Raw genomic sequence first — 23,343 nt, 5'->3', positions numbered from 1 at the left:
ATTAATAGTAAATAAAATATATAACTAGGCTCTATGAACTTTTAAATAGGTTCCAGGGGTACACGGGCAGCATTGGTGTGGTCAGTGGAGGAGTATTGCAAGTAGGGGCTGCAGACAGGCTATCAAAGGCCTAAAATAACAAACAGTAGGCAGTCATGGCAGTTTTACATCGGTTACATGGATACACAGGCAGGCACTCCAGGCAGCATTGTGGTCAGTGGAGGAGTATTGCAAGTAGGGGCCGCAGACAGGCTATCAAAGGCCTAAAATAACAAACAATAGGCTCATTGCAGTTTTACAGCGGTTACATGGATAGACGGGCAGGCAGCTTGGTGGTGGTGAGTGGAGGAGTATTTAAAGTAGGGACCGCAGACAGGCTTCAAAGGCCTAACATAAGAAAATGGGCTGGCTGTAGGCACTTTATAATTGGTTCCAGGGGTACACGGGCAGCAGTGGTCTGGTCAGTGGAGGAGTATTTAAAGTAGGGACCGCAGACAGGCTTCAAAGGCCTAACATAAGAAAATGGGCTGGCTGTAGGCACTTTATAATTGGTTCCAGGGGTACACGGGCAGCAGTGGTCTGGTCAGTGGAGGAGTATTTAAAGTAGGGACCGCAGACAGGCTTCAAAGGCCTAACATAAGAAAATGGGCTGGCTGTAGGCACTTTATAATTGGTTCCAGGGGTACACGGGCAGCAGTGGTCTGGTCAGTGGAGGAGTATTTAAAGTAGGGACCGCACACAGGCTATCAAAGGCCTAAAATAACAAACAATAGGCTCATGGCAGTTTCACAGCGGTTACATGGATACACGGGCAGGCAGCTTGGTGGTGAGTGGAGGAGTATTTAAAGTAGGGACCGCACACAGGCTATCAAAGGCCTAAAATAACAAACAATAGGCTCATGGCAGTTTCACAGCGGTTACATGGATACACGGGCAGGCAGCTTGGTGGTGGTGAGTGGAGGAGTATTTAAAGTAGGGACCGCAGACAGGCTTCAAAGGCCTAACATAAGAAAATGGGCTGGCTGTAGGCACTTTATAATTGGTTCCAGGGGTACACGGGCAGCAGTGGTCTGGTCAGTGGAGGAGTATTTAAAGTAGGGACCGCAGACAGGCTATCAAAGGCCTAACATAACAAACAATAGGCTCATGATGGCAGTTTCACAGCGGTTACATGGATACACGGGCAGGCAGCTTGGTGGTGAGTGGAGGAGTATTTAAAGTAGGGACCGCACACAGGCTATCAAAGGCCTAAAATAACAAACAATAGGCTCATGGCAGTTTCACAGCGGTTACATGGATACACGGGCAGGCAGCTTGGTGGTGAGTGGAGGAGTATTTAAAGTAGGGACCGCACACAGGCTATCAAAGGCCTAAAATAACAAACAATAGGCTCATGGCAGTTTCACAGCGGTTACATGGATACACGGGCAGGCAGCTTGGTGGTGGTGAGTGGAGGAGTATTTAAAGTAGGGACCGCAGACAGGCTTCAAAGGCCTAACATAAGAAAATGGGCTGGCTGTAGGCACTTTATAATTGGTTCCAGGGGTACACGGGCAGCAGTGGTCTGGTCAGTGGAGGAGTATTTAAAGTAGGGACCGCAGACAGGCTATCAAAGGCCTAACATAACAAACAATAGGCTCATGATGGCAGTTTCACAGCGGTTACATGGATACACGGGCAGGCAGCTTGGTGGTGAGTGGAGGAGTATTTAAAGTAGGGACCGCAGACAGGCTATCAAAGGCCTAACATAAGAAAATGGGCTGGCTGTAGGCACTTTATAATTGGTTCCAGGGGTACACGGGCAGCAGTGGTCTGGTCAGTGGAGGAGTATTTAAAGTAGGGACCGCAGACAGGCTATCAAAGGCCTAACATAACAAACAATAGGCTCATGATGGCAGTTTCACAGCGGTTACATGGATACACGGGCAGGCAGCTTGGTGGTGAGTGGAGGAGTATTTAAAGTAGGGACCGCACACAGGCTATCAAAGGCCTAAAATAACAAACAATAGGCTCATGGCAGTTTCACAGCGGTTACATGGATACACGGGCAGGCAGCTTGGTGGTGAGTGGAGGAGTATTTAAAGTAGGGACCGCACACAGGCTATCAAAGGCCTAAAATAACAAACAATAGGCTCATGGCAGTTTCACAGCGGTTACATGGATACACGGGCAGGCAGCTTGGTGGTGGTGAGTGGAGGAGTATTTAAAGTAGGGACCGCAGACAGGCTTCAAAGGCCTAACATAAGAAAATGGGCTGGCTGTAGGCACTTTATAATTGGTTCCAGGGGTACACGGGCAGCAGTGGTCTGGTCAGTGGAGGAGTATTTAAAGTAGGGACCGCAGACAGGCTATCAAAGGCCTAACATAACAAACAATAGGCTCATGATGGCAGTTTCACAGCGGTTACATGGATACACGGGCAGGCAGCTTGGTGGTGAGTGGAGGAGTATTTAAAGTAGGGACCGCAGACAGGCTATCAAAGGCCTAACATAAGAAAATGGGCTGGCTGTAGGCACTTTATAATTGGTTCCAGGGGTACACGGGCAGCAGTGGTCTGGTCAGTGGAGGAGTATTTAAAGTAGGGACCGCAGACAGGCTATCAAAGGCCTAACATAACAAACAATAGGCTCATGATGGCAGTTTCACAGCGGTTACATGGATACACGGGCAGGCAGCTTGGTGGTGAGTGGAGGAGTATTTAAAGTAGGGACCGCAGACAGGCTATCAAAGGCCTAACATAAGAAAATGGGCTGGCTGTAGGCACTTTATAATTGGTTCCAGGGGTACACGGGCAGCAGTGGTCTGGTCAGTGGAGGAGTATTTAAAGTAGGGACCGCAGACAGGCTATCAAAGGCCTAAAATAACAAACAATAGGCTCATGGCAGTTTCACAGCGGTTACATGGATACACGGGCAGGCAGCTTGGTGGTGGTGAGTGGAGGAGTATTTAAAGTAGGGACCGCAGACAGGCTTCAAAGGCCTAACATAAGAAAATGGGCTGGCTGTAGGCACTTTATAATTGGTTCCAGGGGTACACGGGCAGCAGTGGTCTGGTCAGTGGAGGAGTATTTAAAGTAGGGACCGCAGACAGGCTATCAAAGGCCTAAAATAACAAACAATAGGCTCATGGCAGTTTTACAGCGGTTACATGGATACACAGGCAGCTTGGTGGTGAGTGGAGGAGTATTTAAAGTAGGGACCGCAGACAGGCTATCAAAGGCCTAAAATAACAAACAATAGGCTCATGGCAGTTTCACAGCGGTTACATGGATACACGGGCAGGCAGCTTGGTGGTGGTGAGTGGAGGAGTATTTAAAGTAGGGACCGCAGAAAGGCTTCAAAGGCCTAACATAAGAAAATGGGCTGGCTGTAGGCACTTTATAATTGGTTCCAGGGGTACACGGGCAGCAGTGGTCTGGTCAGTGGAGGAGTATTTAAAGTAGGGACCGCAGACAGGCTTCAAAGGCCTAACATAAGAAAATGGGCTGGCTGTAGGCACTTTATAATTGGTTCCAGGGGTACACGGGCAGCAGTGGTCTGGTCAGTGGAGGAGTATTTAAAGTAGGGACCGCAGACAGGCTATCAAAGGCCTAACATAACAAACAATAGGCTCATGGCAGTTTCACAGCGGTTACATGGATACACGGGCAGGCAGCTTGGTGGTCAGTGGAGGAGTATTTAAAGTAGGGACCGCAGACAGGCTATCAAAGGCCTAAAATAACAAACAATAGGCTCATGGCAGTTTTACAGCGGTTACATGGATACACAGGCAGCTTGGTGGTGAGTGGAGGAGTAGTGCAAGGAGTGTCTGTCCCAGTACTCCCAAAATATAAATAGATGTTAATGTCTCGCAAAACAACCAAAACAAAAAAAAAAGGTGGCATACTTAGGTACAGGGGTGGGCTCATCTACTGAGTTTCTGACATTGTAATTTGGCAGTAACTATTTAATGGTGCCAATATAGGACACAGACACAGACTACTTTAAGTTGCATCATAGATGTCTACAAATTTGTATTGTCAGTGCCAGACATTGAATGATGTCAGCGAATAGACTAAAGATTGGTGGAGCTGTGCGACATAATTTTGCACGTGGTAGAGCACATTTTGAGCTGGGGTAGGGGGGAACTCTCTTGAGGCCGGCGGGACCGCCCCAGGGCCCCTCATGTTACAACGGTGTGTCTGACGTTGGGTGCGCACCACCACCGCCAGAGACACTACATTGTACTATGAGGGACCCAGTAGCAATGCCGTCAACCAAAAGCGAGCACACCCACCTCTTCAGACAAACAGCAGTCTCACGGGTGCTTGCGCCAAGTCGCGATACCACGGCCCCGTGTGGGGAGTTTTGCCATTTAGGGAGGTGTAAACATGTCGTATGCTGTACAATCAGCTGCAGCAAATTAGACATTAGAAAAGTAATTCACAGGCAAGAGCTTTTCATAGGAAAGCTAGGTGTCGGCCGGGCAAGGTGGGGCAAAAGATTTCGAAATCCAGTTGTGGTTCATTTTAATGAATGTTAGATCGTCAACATTTTGGGTAGCCAGACGAGTCCTTTTTTCGGTTAATATTGAACCTGCAGCACTGAATACTCTTTCTGATAGGACACTTGCTGCCGGGCAAGCAAGCTCCTGCAATGCATATTCTGCCAATTCTGGCCAGGTGTCTAATTTGGAGGCCCAGTAATCAAATGGGAATGACGGTTGAGGGAGAACATCGATAAGGGATGAAAAATAGTTAGTAACCATACTGGACAAATGTTGTCTCCTGTCACTTTCAATTGATGCAGCAGTACCTGTCCTGTCTGCGGTCATAGCAAAATCACTCCACAACCTGGTCAGAAAACCCCTCTGTCCAACGCCACTTCTGATGTGTGCACCCCTAACACTCCTAGTCTGCTGCCCCCTGGAGCTTGTGTGAGAACGATCACGTGCGCTGTGTGCTGGGAATGCCTGAAGCAAACGGTCAACAAGAGTTGATTGTTTGGTTGCTAATATTAGTTCCAAGTTCTCATGTGGCATAATATTTTGCAATTTGCCTTTATAGCGTGGATCAAGGAGGCAGGCCAACCAGTAATCGTCATCGTTCATCATTTTCGTAATGCGTGTGTCCCTTTTTAGGATACGTAAGGCATAATCCGCCATGTGGGCCAAAGTTCCAGTTGTCAAATCTCCGGTTGTGATTGGTTGAGGGGCAGTTGCAGGCAAATCTACGTCACTTGTGTCCCTCAAAAAACCAGAACCCGGCCGTGACACGCAACCAATTTCCTGTGCCCCCGTGAAAGTTTCCGCATTAAAAATATACTCATCCCCATCATCCTCCTCGTCCTCCACCTCCTCTTCGCCCGCTACCTCGTCCTGTACACTGCCCTGACCAGACAATGGCTGACTGTCATCAAGGCTTCCCTCTTCCTCTGGTGCAGACGCCTGCTCCTTTATGTGCGTCAAACTTTGCATCAGCAGACGCATTAGGGGGATGCTCATGCTTATTACGGCGTTGTCTGCACTAACCAGCCGTGTGCATTCCTCAAAACACTGAAGGACTTGACACATGTCTTGTATCTTCGACCACTGCACACCTGACAACTCCATGTCTGCCATCCTACTGCCTGCCCGTGTATCCTCCCACAAATAAATAACAGCACGCCTCTGTTCGCACAGTCTCTGAAGCATGTGCAGTGTTGAGTTCCACCTTGTTGCAACGTCTATGATTAGGCGATGCTGGGGAAGGTTCAAAGACCGCTGATAGGTCTGCATACGGCTGGCGTGTACAGGCGAACGTCGGATATGTGAGCAAAGTGCACGCACTTTGAGGAGCAGGTCGGAGAACCCAGGATAAGTTTTCAATAAGCACTGCACCACCAGGTTTAAGGTGTGAGCCAGGCAAGGAATGTGTTTCAGTTGGGAAAGGGAGATGGCAGCCATGAAATTCCTTCCGTTATCACTCACTACCTTGCCTGCCTCAAGATCTACTGTGCCCAGCCACGACTGCGTTTCTTGTTGCAAGAACTCGGACAGAACTTCCGCGGTGTGTCTGTTGTCGCCCAAACACTTCATAGCCAATACAGCCTGCTGACGCTTGGCAGTAGCTGGCCCATAATGGGACAACTGGTGTGCAACAGTGTCATCTGCCGATGGAGTGGTTGGCCGACTGCGTTCTGTGGAAGAGCTGTAGCTTCTGCAGGAGGACGAGGAGGAGGAGGAGGGGGTGCGAACGCCTACAGCCAACTGTTTCCTAGACCGTGGGCTAGGCACAACTGTCCCTAAATTGATGTCGCCTGTGGACCCTGCATCCACCACATTCACCCAGTGTGCCGTGATGGACACATAACGTCCCTGGCCATGCCTACTGGTCCATGCATCTGTAGTCAGGTGCACCTTTGTACTCACAGATTGCCTAAGTGCATGGACGATGCGCTGTTTAACATGCTGGTGCAGGGCTGGGATGGCTTTTCTGGAAAAAAAGTGTCGACTAGGTAGCTCGTATCGTGGTTCAGCGTACTCCATCAGGGCTTTAAAAGCTTCGCTTTCAACTAAACGGTAGGGCATCATCTCTAACGAGATTAGTCTAGCTATGTGGGCGTTAAAACCCTGTGTACGCGGATGCGAGGATAAGTACTTCCTTTTTCTAACCAGAGTCTCATGTAGGGTGAGCTGGACTGGAGAGCAGGAGATCGTGGAACTTTCGGGTGTGCCGGTGTACATGGCAGACTGAGAGACGGTTGGAGACGGTATTGTTTCCGCCGGTGCCCTAGATGCAATATTTCCTCCTACTAAACTGGTGATTCCCTGACCCTGACTGCTTTTGGCTGGCAAAGAAACCTGCACAGATACTGCCGGTGGTGCGGAAAATGGTGGCCTTACAGTGACGGAAGGGATGTTGCGTTGCTGACTAGCTTCATTGGCCGAGGGTGCTACAACCTTAAGGGACGTTTGGTAGTTAGTCCAGGCTTGAAAATGCATGGTGGTTAAGTGTCTATGCATGCAACTAGTATTTAGACTTTTCAGATTCTGACCTCTGCTTAAGCTAGTTGAACATTTTTGACAGATGACTTTGCGCTGATCAGTTGGATGTTGTTTAAAAAAATGCCAGACTGCACTCTTCCTAGACTCGGATCCCTTTTCAGGGATTGCAGACTGAGCTTTAACCGGATGGCCACGCTGTCCTCCAACAGGTTTTGGCTTTGACACGCGTTTTGGGCCAGATACGGGCCCGGCAGATGGAACCTGTTGCGATGTTGATGCCTGCTGCGGCCCCTCCTCCACCTCCGCTTCTGAACTACTGCCGCCTGCACCCTGTTCCCCCAATGGCTGCCAATCGGGGTCAATAACTGGGTCATCTATTACCTCCTCTTCGAGCTCGTGTGCAACTTCGTCTGTGTCACTGTGTCGGTCGGTGGTATAGCGTTCGTGGCGGGGCAACATAGTCTCATCAGGGTCTGATTGTGGATCTGTACCCTGAGAGGGCAATGTGGTGGTCTGAGTCAAAGGAGCAGCATAGTACTCTGGCTGTGGCTGTGCATCAGTGCACTCCATGTCAGAATCTACTTGTAATGGGCATGGCCTGTTAAATGTTTCACTTTCTAAGCCAGGGACGGTATGTGTAAAGAGCTCCATGGAGTGACCCGTTGTGTCGCCTGCTGCATCCTTCTCTCTTGTTGTAGTTTTTGCTGAGGAGGACAAGGAAGCGACTTGTCCCTGACCGTGAACATCCACAAGCGACGCGCTGCTTTTACATTTACCAGTTTCGGAAGAGGAGGCAAAAGAGCTAGAGGCTGAGTCTGCAATGTAAGCCAAAACTTGCTGTTGCTGCTCAGCCTTTAAAAGCGGTTTTCCTACTCCCAGAAAAGAGAGCGTTCGAGGCCTTGTGTAGCCTGACGACGAAACTGGCTCCACAGCTCCAGACTTAGGTGGAATATTTTTATCCCCACGACCACCTGATGCTCCACTACCACTACCATCATTACCAGCTGACAATGAACGCCCACGACGACCTCTTGCACCAGACTTCCTCATTGTTTAAAAATCGTAACCAAACTAACTTTATTTGTTGCTGTCAAACAACTTACACGGTGAGCTATAACTTCAGTATGATTTCAATATCCCTTAACAGGTTGGTGAGACCACAAGGAAAATCAGGCACAATGTTACACACTCTGTTTTCTGTGACACCAAATCACAGAGATGACACACACGCAGGACTGTCACTCAAGCACTAATGTCAATATTAATCTCCCACCTAATTTATTTTTTTTTTTTTCTCTGTGAGACTTTAGAAACCAAATAATATTTAAAAAAAAAACAAAAAAACAAGGCTTTCTATGGCCCACTGAATGAGAGATGGCACGCACAGGAGTGGCACACAAGCCCTGACTGAGGCCAATATTTTTCTCCCACTGATTGATGTAGTGTTTTTGTGTTGAGGTTGATTTTAAAACACAAATGAAGGAAAAAAATAAAAAGGCTTTCTATGGCCCACAATTAGAGAGAGAGGTGGCACACCCAGGAGTCAAGACTGGCACACAAGCTGAAATGGCAATATTACTCTCCCACTGTTTTTTTATGTATTTTTTTTTTATTTTCAGGGAGACTTTAGAAACCAAATAATATTAAAAAAACCAAAAAATAAATAGGCTTTCTATGGCCCACTGAATGAAAGGGAGAGAGGTGGCACACCCAGGAGTCAAGACTGGCACACAAGCTGAAAGGGCAATATTACTCTCCCACTGTTTTTTTATGTATTTTTTTTTTTTATTTTCAGGGAGACTTTAGAAACCAAATAATATTAAAAAAACCAAAAAATAAATAGGCTTTCTATGGCCCACAATTAGAGAGAGAGGTGGCACACCCAGGAGTCAAGACTGGCACACAAGCTGAAATGGCAATATTACTCTCCCACTGTTTTTTTATGTTTTTTTTTTTTATTTTCAGGGAGACTTTAGAAACCAAATAATATTAAAAAAAAAACAAAAAAACAAGGCTTTCTATGGCCCACTGAATGAGAGGGAGAGAGGTGGCACACCCAGGAGTCAAGACTGGCACACAAGCTGAAATGGCAATATTACTCTCCCACTGTTTTTTTATGTATTTTTTTTTTTTATTTTCAGGGAGACTTTAGAAACCAAATAATATTAAAAAAACCAAAAAATAAATAGGCTTTCTATGGCCCACAATTAGAGAGAGAGGTGGCACACCCAGGAGTCAAGACTGGCACACAAGCTGAAATGGCAATATTACTCTCCCACTGTTTTTTTATGTTTTTTTTTTTTATTTTCAGGGAGACTTTAGAAACCAAATAATATTAAAAAAAAAACAAAAAAACAAGGCTTTCTATGGCCCACTGAATGAGAGGGAGAGAGGTGGCACACCCAGGAGTCAAGACTGGCACACAAGCTGAAATGGCAATATTACTCTCCCACTGTTTTTTTATGTATTTTTTTTTTTTATTTTCAGGGAGACTTTAGAAACCAAATAATATTAAAAAAACCAAAAAATAAATAGGCTTTCTATGGCCCACTGAATGAAAGGGAGAGAGGTGGCACACCCAGGAGTCAAGACTGGCACACAAGCTGAAAGGGCAATATTACTCTCCCACTGTTTTTTTATGTATTTTTTTTTTTTATTTTCAGGGAGACTTTAGAAACCAAATAATATTAAAAAAACCAAAAAATAAATAGGCTTTCTATGGCCCACAATTAGAGAGAGAGGTGGCACACCCAGGAGTCAAGACTGGCACACAAGCTGAAATGGCAATATTACTCTCCCACTGTTTTTTTATGTTTTTTTTTTTTATTTTCAGGGAGACTTTAGAAACCAAATAATATTAAAAAAAAAACAAAAAAACAAGGCTTTCTATGGCCCACTGAATGAGAGGGAGAGAGGTGGCACACCCAGGAGTCAAGACTGGCACACAAGCTGAAATGGCAATATTACTCTCCCACTGTTTTTTTATGTATTTTTTTTTTTTATTTTCAGGGAGACTTTAGAAACCAAATAATATTAAAAAAACCAAAAAATAAATAGGCTTTCTATGGCCCACAATTAGAGAGAGAGGTGGCACACCCAGGAGTCAAGACTGGCACACAAGCTGAAATGGCAATATTACTCTCCCACTGTTTTTTTATGTTTTTTTTATTTATTTTCAGGGAGACTTTAGAAACCAAATAATATAAAAAAAAAAACAAAAAAACAAGGCTTTCTATGGCCCACTGAATGAGAGGGAGAGAGGTGGCACACCCAGGAGTCAAGACTGGCACACAAGCTGAAATGGCAATATTACTCTCCCACTGTTTTTTTATGTATTTTTTTTTTTTATTTTCAGGGAGACTTTAGAAACCAAATAATATTAAAAAAACCAAAAAATAAATAGGCTTTCTATGGCCCACTGAATGAAAGGGAGAGAGGTGGCACACCCAGGAGTCAAGACTGGCACACAAGCTGAAAGGGCAATATTACTCTCCCACTGTTTTTTTATGTTTTTTTTTTTTTTTCAGGGAGACTTTAGAAACCAAATAATATTAAAAAAAAAAAAAAAAAAAAAAATAGGCTTGCTATAGCCCACTGAATGAGAGATAGCACACACAGCAGTGGCACACAAGCCCTGACTGAGGCCAATATTTTTCTCCCACTGATTGATGTAGTGTTTTTGTGTTGAGGTAGATTTTAGAACACAAATCACGGAAAAAATAAATAGGCTTTCTATGGCCCACTGAATGAAAGGGAGAGAGGTGGCACACCCAGGAGTCAAGACTGGCACACAAGCTGAAAGGGCAATATTACTCTCCCACTGTTTTTTTATGTATTTTTTGTTTTTTCAGGGAGACTTTAGAAACCCAATAATATTTAAAAAAAAAAATAAATAGGCTTTCTATGGCCCACTGAATGAGAGGGAGAGAGGTGGCACACCCAGGAGTCAAGACTGGCACACAAGCTGAAAGGGCAATATTATTCTCCCACTGTTTTTTTAGGTTTTTTTTTTTTTTTTCAGGGAGAATTAGAAACCAAATAATATTAAAAAAAAAAAAAAAAAAATAGGCTTGCTATAGCCCACTGAATGAGAGATAGCACACACAGCAGTGGCACACAAGCCCTGACTGAGGCCAATATTTTTCTCCCACTGATTGATGTACTGTTTTTGTGTTGAGGTAGATTTTAGAACACAAATCACGGAAAAAATAAATAGGCTTTCTATGGCCCACTCAGTGAGAGATGGCACACACAGGGATGGCACTGTAGCAGAAATGCCAATCTTAATCTCCCACAAAAAAAAAAAACAAAAAAAAAAAAAAAACTGTCCTACAATTACTATCTCCCTGCAGTAATGTAAGCCAGGTATGGCAGGCAGCAATAGGAGTGGACTGATGCACAAATTAAATAAAAAGTGTGGAAAAACAGAAAAGATAGCTGTGCAGAAAGGAAGGAACAAGAGGATATGTGCTTTGAAAAAAGCAGTTGGTTTCCACAGTGGCGTACACACAGCAATACAGCTATCACGGAGCCTTCTAGGGCAGCCCAATGAGCTACAGCGCTGAGGGGAAAAAAAAAAAAAAATAGCTTCCACAGTCCCTGCACACCGAAGGTGGTGTTGGACAGTGGAAATCGCTGCAGCACAAGCGGTTTGGTGGTTAGTGGACCCTGCCTAACGCTCTCCCTGCTTCTGATGAAGCGGCAGCAACCTGTCCCTAAGCTCAGATCAGCAGCAGTAAGATGGCGGTCGGCGGGAACGCCCCTTTATAGCCCCTGTGACGCCGCAGACAGCAAGCCAATCACTGCAATGCCCTTCTCTAAGATGGTGGGGACCAGGATCTATGTCATCACGCTGCCCACACTCTGCGTTCACCTTCATTGGCTGAGAAATGGCGCTTTTCGCGTCATTGAAACGCGACTTTGGCGCGAAAGTCGCGTACCGCATGGCCGACAAGCACAGGGGTCGGATCGGGTTTCATGAGACGCCGACTTAGCCAAAAGTCGGCGACTTTTGAAAATGATCGACCCGTTTCGCTCAACCCTAGTAGCAACTGCTAATCTCTATTTCCATTACGATTGTCAAAGGTCAGTGAAAAATTATCCACTAACGAAGACAAGGGAATTATTTCATGAGATCTAGCTTATCAAGCAAAATAACTAAAATATATGTTTCCTTCATGCATTGCAGGCTCCAAAACAAAAGAAGGTGTCGTACATGGAGTAACTACAGGTATGGGATTTTTTGATTTTTCATGTAAAATATCATGTTTGGAATGGTCATGTACATTTGATACACACGACAGAGAAATACACAGATATATTCTACATACACGTACAAACACTGTGCAAGAGCACTCTGCAATTTATGAACACACTATTCCTACACACGTAAAAAATGAGTTTTACATTTTTGATGAAACTTATAATAGCCATCCACCAATGACAAGGTGACCTGATTTTGGATAGGACTAGAGATGAGCCAGTGTACTCGGGTGGTCTCTGAGTATTTGTGACTGCTCAGAGATTTTGTTTTTGTTGATGCAGCTGCATGATTTACGGCTGCTACCCAGCCTGAGTACATGTGTGGGTTGTCTGGTTGCTAGGGAATCCCCACATGTAATCAAGCTGTCTAGTAGCCGCAAATCATGCAGCTGCGGCAAGGAAAACTAAATCTCCGAGCAGTCACAAATACTCGGAGATCACTCGAGCGTGCTTAGGAAAGCCAGAGCAATGAGTATACTCGCTCATCACTAGATAGGACCTTAATTTTACAAACTCACCTCTCCACATAACTAAGTCTCAAATGTATGTGAGAAAAATAGGATATATTTATAGTCTAAATAATTCTATAAAATCTATAAAACCTAATGTTTGTCTAAGTAATGACTGTCCTCCAGTCCTAAGAACATTTCTTGAGGTCTCATTACAGAGAGATCAGAAAATTTTTTAGTAAAACTTTGCTATGGTTCATAGTACCTTCAACAGAATTCTATCACATTCCATCCCATCTTTTATGAATTCTCATACTTTTAGAGATTTAAATGGGGTTTCAGCTTTCAGAAAAATTAGTCGCAAACTGTGTAAAATAAAAAAAATACATTGAGCTGGATCCTCGCCACTGCTTTGGTGACTACAGCACGGATCTCTTGTTAATAGTGCTCGTCACAGCTCTAGCCAGTCACTGACCTGAGTGATAACACACCGTGGTCTATAGCATGTCCTGCTGAGTTCAGTTCTTGAACCGTTGAGCTCAGTGAATGACTAGATAGTTGATGCGCACTGTTGGCGAGACATCAGCGCTGTACTTAATACACCGGGACTGGAGCAGCAGCAGAGAGCTGGTGCTGGACACCTTGAGGGTTAGTACTTGATGAGTTTGTTATTTTATGTATTTTACACAGATTGTGACCTGCCAGATTGCTCCACTGTTTACTGGGCGAGCCGGTGGTCACTTCTCAATGTAAGTCTGTGAGAGCTAGCATCAGGCCAGAATGAGGCTCTTGTAGACTTACATTAAGAGATTGTGACCGCTACCTCTGACTTCTGGTCAGTCAGAATCTGCGGCTGAAGATGGTGTATGGTAAGTATATCACTAGAGCAAGGAACGTACGTTTGTTATACAACTCTTATGATGAAATAAAAAAAATGTTGTTGTAATGCGTTACATATACTACTCTATTAAAAGCTTGTAATACTGTGCAACCATGATGTACAGCAGTGTTCCCAAACACCAGTACTCAAGAGCCACCAACAGGTCATGTTTTCAGGATTTCCTCAGTATGGCCCAGGTGATGGAATTGTTTCCTGCTTAGATGATGGAATTCTCACCTGGGCAATAATAAGAAAATCCTGAAAACATGACCCGTTGGTGGCTCTTGAGGACCGAACTTGGGGAACACTGATGTAGAGTAACCAAAAATGAGAAACCCTATTATCTGCTAATTGATTGACCCAAGAGCTGTAGGAAATTTATTCCAACTAGTTGTTGCCTAGCATTACACACAACAGAATAACAAAACCGTCCCTCTTTGTGTACATTTGACTAAACAAGGCATGTCAGGTCCATAAATGTCCCCAAATGGCAATCAGCATAATATAATAAATTGACTCGTACAAAGATATTTGTTATTTGTAAAATGGCAATATATCAACATTTTTCTGCCATAAATGCAAATAATCTGTAGTGTGTCTACCAGGCTGTTGAGCAGTGCAGTGATTCAGGGAACAGTATGTAAATTAGCCTCAGTGTTCTCCACCCCCTACAACTCATTTTCTTGCAATCTAGCACTTGTCCAGAAGATGTATTTTCCTAATGACCCAGAAGACTACAGAGACTAATAAGGAACAAACTACCAAAAAAATGGTGCAAGAAAATGTCCAAAATGTACAAAAATCTTTATTAAATAAATATAAAAGATATAACAACAAGGAATGCAGAAATGGTGGATAAAAGATGCAGGTAACATGTACCGTATGTCTGGAGATAAATGGCACCTCACCACAAGTCAGCAGACAGGCAGAGCATAACATAATCTGCTTACTGCTACATTTTTAGGACTCAATAAGTATGCCATAAATGGAACACAAAAAAAAAAAAAAAAAAAATTTGTGAACCAGCCAGTACGTATCACATGATATAAGTATACAATGTAAACTAAAGGAGTCCTACCAGCTGCTGTCCTGGGGAGAGCGCATCCACTCCAGACCAACCCCAACGCGCGTTTCGGCGATGTCCTTCCTCAGGGGGCGTCTTATTAGTCTTATTAGAGACTAATAAGGGCCTCATTCCCAGATTATTGGTTTGTCTAAACAGGATTTAGGACTGAATAGATCAAATACTGCTTTGGTAGTGAGTTCAATAATTCTGCAAGCATTTTGGAAGTGTATTTGGATATGACTATCATCTCCTTAGCATGTGTTAAAAAAGGATGATTCATTTAAGAAAGTTCATAGGGACATTCTTACCCTTTATATAAAGCCGAATTGGCATTGGCAGCAAAAGGAGGAATCTCAGAAATCAAATTGTACAACTTATTATACCAGGTTGTTCTTATAAATAGACATTAACAAATTGTTTAGGAAACCCATTTAGAGGTAAACTTTGCATAAAGTAGAATTGATTATTATAATATACAGAAAATATAATATTGTATTATGTATTAAGGTGGTTGCCCACTACTTAGACAACCCCTTCTCAATCCATAGATTAGACCCTTGCAAAATAATAGCACTTATAATCACCTCCAGTCCAGCACCATTCCAATGGTGTAAGGACTGTTTCACCCAGGGCTTGCATGACATTGCTACGTCACATAAGCCCTGTGGCCAACTAGCGGCCACTTCACTCTCTCCTACTATGAAAATATCCCATACATACATCTGGAGAAAGTGAGAGCAGCAGCTTTCAATTCCACTGTATGTATGTGATTTGTCCAAAGTCAGGGAGAATAGTGGCTGATTGGCTACAGGGCGTATGCTTTCCGGGAAAGACAGTGCCAACACCATAGGAACAGTGTCGGCCCCAGAGGTGAGTATAGTGTTATTATTTTGCATGGGGCAAACACATGGATTGAGAAGGGATTGTCTGAGTTGTGGACAACCCTTTTAAATGTTTTACTTATTAAAATTGATAGATTAATGTCTTTTAAAAGGATATTAGGATTAACTGTAGTTGGATGTGTCAATGGCCAGTTTTTGCATTTGGTTTGTCTTTTATAGTGTTACTGTTTCCCATGACATAGTATTTTATGATTTCCAAATAGTGGCTGAAAAAACCAAAGAGCAAGTTTCTCAAGTGGGTGGAGCAGTAGTTACAGGAGTGACTGTGGTTGCACAAAAGACGGTAGAGGGTGCTGGAAATATTGCTGCAGCCACAGGTCTAGTGAAAAAGGATCAGATGGGTAATAAGGTATGTGCTATATAAATAATGATTCTTTCATTCGCAGGTGAATATAAATGAAGTGTGTGACATATTGTGATAATGTATGTGGTTACTATAAAAGCCTTTTCCAAAAGGTCATCGTTAATGGTGAAATTTCTACTCTTACAGTGGAGTCACGCTGTCAAGGCCACTATGAGAGCACAAATTGGATATGTAGATGAATGACAACTGTGCTTGGATGTGTTTGATCATATGAGCACCAGGAAAACTAAAATCAATTACATATTTATAATTATAATGTCCTGTAGATCTGCATTTTTGTACATGAAAAGGAATGCTGAGCAGTTCTCTTCTTTCCTCTAATCTTTATTAATGACCCCAGCATTTTATAAATGGAACCCGCAAATACATGACTATATAACTAAATAAACTGTATGGTATTCAATAAGGTGCTTTGAATTACACACATAAATCTTTGACAGCAAAGAAATGTTATACTGAATATGAGGACAACATCTGGTAAGATACAAATGAGCTGTGGAAAGTAGATCATGGTTTGTAGCTCCTATCCCCTTAAAACACCAGTTAAGGGCTAAGGACAGATCTGTGCTGTGAGGCAGTGACCGGGGTCACTTGTGAGGGTCGCTGTGTGTTCCCCCCAGGGTGCGCACGGAGGTGTATTGAGGCCATGGGAGTGCATTGCTGTCACAGGCGTAGCTGTTATTGCAATGCAGAATAAAAGTGAGTATTGGTCTTGGACAAGCTATTTGTCCAGGGCAGATTAAAGAAAACCTGCTAGGCTTTTGTTTTTTAAATGGACTACAGGATGGTAGTGGGTCAGTCCGTTTCCTTCCTGGCTGGGTTTTCCAGGTGACCTATGGCCACAGGTTGCTTGTAAAAACCCCTGAAGCAGAGGGTTGGGTGTATCAGGGTCAGAGTCAGTTTGGGTCTGACAAGTCTGCAGAGCGGACGGCTCTGCAGAACTGCACCTGTGTGAGGCAACACAGGCTAGCGGAGCTGAAAGGCCTGGCACCCACAGCGTACACAGCGGTGCAGTCACCCACGGCAACTGGTCTTGGAGGTGGAGTAGTGTGTTTATCGGCTGCAATCTGGAGGACATGGTTCCCGGCTGCGATCCGAAGGATATTGTGTACTGTGTATTGGTGTGAGTTGGACATTAAAACCACATTTTTGTTTTGAACTTTGTAGGGTCACTACCTCATCACTGCACAGTGTGGTACCGCTGCAAATATTAAATTAAATGTTTGCTTGTTTCCCATTATTCTTCATGTATTGTATTTAAAATATAAAAAATAAAGGTCAAGTGCTGTGGTATAGGCAAATTTTATAATAGCGAACGATGTTCTAATAATCCTGTACAATGTGAGACCATGGACCTACTACAGTACCTTCTACATAAGCACCACAGAAGCTCTTGAACATATCCGTAGAGATGATACAAAAAATGTTGTTTTAGCATCTGTTGCATTGCTGCTTCTTTTTTTCCTTGTATAGCAAAGCATTGCCTGCTTTTCTTTCTTTTTGCCACCTCTTAATTTCTTCTTCTAGCGCTTTCCTTAGGTCAATTCACATTTTTATTTCCCTTGTACAGGGATGATTTTAGAAGAAGACTTTGGAAGACTGTATATTGCCAATCTGAGATTCATATTTTACATTTTTAGGGTAGAAAATTTTCTGGCTTCTGTATTGATTCTGTTGAAGATGATTTATCAGCATGTACATGACTAATTCCCTCATAACACCATATAAAAGTATATAACTAGATTGTACTGATGACTAACATAAAATAGGTTTTAGAAAAGCTTCAAGGCTAGAACTTCCGTGCTTGAAATAATAAAAGCCCATTGAGCTGGCACTGTTACTTATGATTCAGATGAAGTGTCTGTTGAGAGACATGGCAAGCTAGAATGACTGGCATGGCGATGGTAAGCCATTCAGCTTCATGTTACTTGGAGTGAGCAGATGAAGGGCACTGAAGCATCAGTGACCCCATCATTTACAGCAGAGACAACAGGAGCCTGCCATTTGGCCTTGGAAAATATCACAGGTCGATACTAATGGCAGTTGTGGTGGGACTGGAAATTAACAGATGCACAGCATTGCAATGTGTTAGAGGGAATGTTTTTTATTAAATCATTTTCGACTCTTAATTAATTGAAGTTTGCATTCTTGAATGTGTTTTTTTGAATCCATCAATCTGAATGCTGGCTATGAGTCAGCTCTGACAAATACGCTTGTTTCATCCCAAAGCTGATGTAATGACCTTCAGCAGCCAAGCCTTTAGCAATAGCTGCTGATGTTGACCTGCTCTTATCATGTTCACCCGGTGTGCTGTGTATAACAATTATGAAGGACTCGGGGAAATTAGCTGCCGGGTTTCTGCAACATTGAAACATTATGGTGGATAAATGAACCATTTGTGCTAGCTTAGGTACAGGCGAGCGAAATGGCAATTTAATAGATGTGCTCTTAAGTAGCATTTTAATCTGTGGTTTACAATTGTAGCTGGAAGATACCATCTGTTCTTTTAACCTTACTTCAGATTTAGATACAATTCACTAATGTAGATGACTGAACCAGAACCTGCTTGAACCTCTATCTTGTTTTGCATCCATTCATTTCTTCTAGAAGCAGAAAAGATCTGAATTAATTGAAAAGGGCATAATTATATCAATTGCCCAGCCCTTTCCCGATTTTCAGTAATGTTCTTGACAGCAGTCTAATCCTACCTAGTAAGTATCTGGTCACAGGCAAAATCAGCTCCATATCACCATGGCTCTGGCCCTAGTGGATGTTTCTCTGCACAGTTGTCACTGTATCTCTTTCCTGCACATCCTCACTCTGTCCTCAGTAACTCGCATCAGCCTGCCTCTCTCCTTCCAGTGACATACATCCAATTGTCAATTGTTTCTCACCCTGCAGTTTGTTGCTGGGCAGGCTGAACCTTTCAGTTGTGCTTAGGAAACAACGGCGTCTTGTGGCTGAATAATGGCATTTCAGTGCATGTAAAGCAGTACTATGTCCTACTGACAGCAAACAGGTAATTAAACTTATATACTGTATCTCTGGTCATCTGCAGTGGGGCCTGATTCACCATCTCACAGCTCCCAGAGAATAACAAAAAGGTTAGCATGTTGGGTGTAGCTAGATGCACAGCTGCTACTATGGAGTCCAATTCTACCATTAACACATTACCTACCAGAGGTAATTTTGGTTTTGCATTTTTATTTTTTGCTCCCCTTCTTCCCAGTGCCATAACTTTTATTTTTTTCATCGAAATTGCCATTTGAGGGCTTGTTTTTTGCGGGACGAGTAGTAGTTTTGAACAACATCAATGGTTTTAACATATCGTGTGCTGGAAAATGGGAAGGAGATTCCAAGTGCAGTGAAATTGCAAAAAAAAGTGCAATTCCACAATAGTTTTTTGTTTGGCTTTTTTACTATGTTCACTTAATGCTAAAACTGACCTGCCATTATGATTATTCAGGTCATTATGAGTTCATAGACACCAAACATGTCTATGTTCTTTTTTTTAAAAAAAAAATTCCAAAGTTTGTTAAAAAAAAAAAAAAAAAATTGGTCCGTTTTCCAATACCCATAGCATCTCAATTTTTCGTGATCTCGGGTTCAGTGAGGGCTTAGTTTTTGTGCACCAAGCTGACCTTTTTAATTATACCATTTTGGTGCAGATACGATCTTTTGATTGCCCGTTATTGCATTTTAATGCAATGTTGCGGCGACAAAAAAAAGTGATTCTGACGTTTTGACTTTTTTTCTCGTTACACCATTTAGCGATCAGGTTAATAATTTTTTTATATTGATAGATCGGGTGATACTGAAATCAAATATGCGTATGTTTCATTTTTTTAAATTGTTTTATTTTGAATGGGGTGAAATGTGGGCGATTTGAACTTTTATATATTTATTTTATTTTTTTATATTTTTAAAAGCATTTTTTTTACTTTTGGCATGCTTCAATAGTCTCCATGGGAGACTGGAAGCTGCCTTAATCCGATCGATTCTACTACATACAGGCGATAATCAGATCACCTTTATGTAGTAGAATTGCTCACTTGCTATGAGCGCCGACCATCGGCAGTGACAACAAAAGAGGTCTGCTGGAGACCTCTGGGCAGGATTTCCGGCACACTTGCCGGAAGCGTTTATTAAATGTCGCTGTCATATTTTGACAGTGGCATTTAACTAGTTAACAGCCAAAGGTGGATCACGATTCCACCCACGTCTGTTAGAGGCTCAAGTTAGCTGTTCAAAACAGCTGACATGCGCCGGAAACGATGTGGCTCAGTGCCAGAGCCGACATCAAAGGGAGGGAGTCCGACATCGGTATACTATTATACCAGAGTTTGGAAAGGGGTTAAAGGGAACCTACCACAGTACCAAGATATATATCTTTCCTGTATCATGTCTGTGAAGGAAATTATCTGTCAATCAAGCAGAGGTGGGCAGAGTTAGATATAAAAAAAGAGCTGGGGAACCAAGATTTTGGAAGTGGTTAGTCATGCACCAGTACACTTCCATCCAAATTTGCATATACCAGCAAAATATGATTCCTCACTGAAGCAACTCATAGGCCAATTAAAGGTACTGACTGTCTTGTTAAGCAATACATAGTCATTTAAGTGGTTTGGGGAGTTAATGCATGCTGACATGTTTCCTTTAAAGGAGCCTTCAAAGTCAGAGTCAGAAAATGGAGGGTAAGACATATATAGTGCAATGCAGTGCAAGAGAAAAGCTTAGGAAAAGGATTGAGTGTGACCAAAATGTTTTTTTTCTCATAGAAGAACAATTAAATTCCAGATAAACTGGGTCAAAAGGTGCTGACTGGCTGACGTATTTCAGACATGCTCAATATCCTTAATCATTACTAATGCAGAGCATTTATTCCCATTAAAATGGAGCAGCAGTGCACACACTCTACCTGCCCTCCCTTCTATCTCTATTCTATAGTGCTACCGAGTGCTGCTCTTGACTATTTTTCATCAGCCCCATAGAGAATTAAAGGAGTGGCTATTGGGCATCCAACCTGCTACGCAACAGGAATAAAAAGTCCACGTTATGAATGAAAATTCCCTGATCTACTAACTAGAGATGAGCGAATTTGATCTGGTAAAGACTAATTTGGCAAGCTATAGCGCTTACCAGCTGTAGAGGGAACTTCCTGGATCGCTGCGGCTGATCAGCTGTTCGGCTTTACAGCCGCATGTGTCATGGCTGTGTGACAGTCACGACACATGCATGGAGAGCCCAACAAACCGTTAAGGAGCTGGAACGCTTTCCTCTTCAATTCCTTAGACTGGATATGTGCCCATATTATGCTAACCTTAAGTGCATAGGTCACAATATTCTGATGACAGATCCACCTGAACATTATTATTCTGTATGTAGCAATGAGACCATGATTTCATGTATCTTTTTATGACATGTTAAGCTGTCTTCTGTATGCACCATTTGTCATTGAACAGACATATGGTAAACAATTAGACAGTGTAGGCCTCAATAGTCTTTTCATCTCGCTTGTTATTGAGAAAGCATCACATGAGAAGATTAAATGTGCCAAGGACTAACAAGGCAATAACACACATTTAACAGTGTTTTGCTTCACCTCCTACATAGCGAGGAAATGTCAGCATTGCCTCCATCCAAATCTGCTCAGATATTTAGTAAAGATATTTCTTCACCCATTCAGTGCTTGTCTGGGCACTTGTTTGACTAAATCAGCAGAAGCTTTTACCCAACTGTGCAGAATTGTAGAAAGACCTACAGAAGAGGAAAAATGTGAATGTGAACTAGGACAAATAAACGTCATTTACTTTCAAATTAAAGATAAAGATTTGCAAGTATACCTTACATCAAACTTTAGAAAAAAACAATAGTCGAATCTAAGCGTCTCCTCAGCACTCCTATAATGTCTTGCTGCTGCCGTTCATGCTCCATCCTCTGATTGCTCCTTTTCTCATTCTGGTTGTTTTGATGCTGCCATCATTGTAGGTGCCAGAAGAAGAAAATTATAAGATGGAAGAAGATTGGGTGCAAAAAGTGGTGGCGAGGCGAGAGGCATGGGAGATTCTGAGGAGAGGTGAGTATAAGGGCGCGCTCACACGAGCAATGATTCTCTCTTTCGAGAGACTAGGATTGATTATGGTTAGTGTTGAGCATTCTGATATTGCAAATATCGGGTATCGGACGATATTCGCTGTATCGGAATTCCGATACCGAGTTCCGATATTTTTGTGATATCGGAAATCGGAATCGGAAGTTCCTATAAGTTCCCAGGCGTGTGTGGTGCGTATGGTTCCCAGGGTCTGGAGGAGAGGAGACTCTCCTTCAGGCCCTGGGATCCATATTCATGTAAAAAATAAAGAATAAAAATAAAAAATATGGATATACTCACCCCTCCGACGGACCCTGGCTCTCACCGGTGCAAGCGTCTGCCTCCGTTCCTAAGAATGCAGTGAGTGAAGGACCTTCGATGACGTCGCGGTCACGCGACCGCTCATGTGACTGCAAAGTTTCCTCTCCTTCAGACCCTGGGAACCATCCAGGATAGCTTCCGATATTTGTGTCCCATTGACTTACATTGGTATCGGGTATCGGTATCGGCGATATCCGATATTTTTTGGATATCGGCCGATCCAATCCGATACCGATACTTTTGAATATCGGAAGGTATCGCTCAACACTAATTATTATACTTGGTTCAAACTCTGATATTTGTGCCAAGTGTCAATTTACCATGATCTGATTATCTCAGATGAGATGAGAGAATTGTATCACAGGTACGGAGAACTTAGTTTCTTCATCTCAATTTTTTGTGTCCACGCAAATTAGACATGACATCCGAGTGCAGTCTGATGTTTTACCCACACTCACAGACTTAAATGGGAGCATGTGATCTGATTTGGGGAGCTGCTCTCAGAATGTTGAGCTTTTTTCCAAAGACAGATTCGGTCGGACAGGTGAAGAATATGGTTGTTTATTATTTTTCTTTTTTTCCAGGGGACATGGGCATTGGTGGACTAGGGGTAAAGATTAGTATTATGGTTGTTTCTTATTTTCTGTTTTTTTTACAGGTGACTTGGGCTTCAATGGAATAAAAATAAAAGAGAGTATGAATGTGATTTTTATTTTTAATTTCAAATAAAGGAGTCTGTGTCATTATTTCAATTAAAGGATTTTATTCTGGCTTCGTCTTTTTTACACTCTAACTATGAGGTTAGTAATGGTGGTGTCTTATAGACACCTCTCCATTACTAACCGGTGGGCTTGACGTCAGCGGCCCATAAAAGAGCTGACATGAAACCCACAAATATTCCCCCACTTGCAATTGCACCAAGGCAAGTAGGAAGAGATGAAAAAAACGCCAAAATTGGAAATCTAATTGATGCATCTTTTTGGGGGCTGATTTTTAGATTGAAGGTGACCCCATGCTGTTTTTTTCAAATATTTGTTTAACTAAT

The 23,343-nt window shown here is 42.9% G+C and overlaps 1 protein-coding gene across 2 annotated transcripts in view; it reads left to right on the top strand.

Annotated features, from left to right (window-relative positions):
• The window catches only part of SNCA (synuclein alpha), a 215,365-nt gene that overhangs the window by 54,994 nt on the left and 137,028 nt on the right, over positions 1-23,343 (top strand). For both annotated transcript variants that reach the window (XM_077277198.1, XM_077277187.1), the window contains exons 3-4: positions 12,152-12,193; positions 15,726-15,871. In XM_077277198.1, coding sequence (XP_077133313.1) covers positions 12,152-12,193; positions 15,726-15,871 — 188 coding nt within the window. The remainder of the gene's footprint in view (positions 1-12,151; positions 12,194-15,725; positions 15,872-23,343) is intronic.

Source organism: Ranitomeya variabilis, chromosome 1, assembly GCF_051348905.1.
Source record: "Ranitomeya variabilis isolate aRanVar5 chromosome 1, aRanVar5.hap1, whole genome shotgun sequence".
Classification (NCBI taxonomy): Eukaryota; Metazoa; Chordata; class Amphibia; order Anura; family Dendrobatidae; genus Ranitomeya; species Ranitomeya variabilis.
Note: the sequence above shows the minus strand (reverse complement) of the source record. Positions and strands in the feature narration are given on the sequence as shown.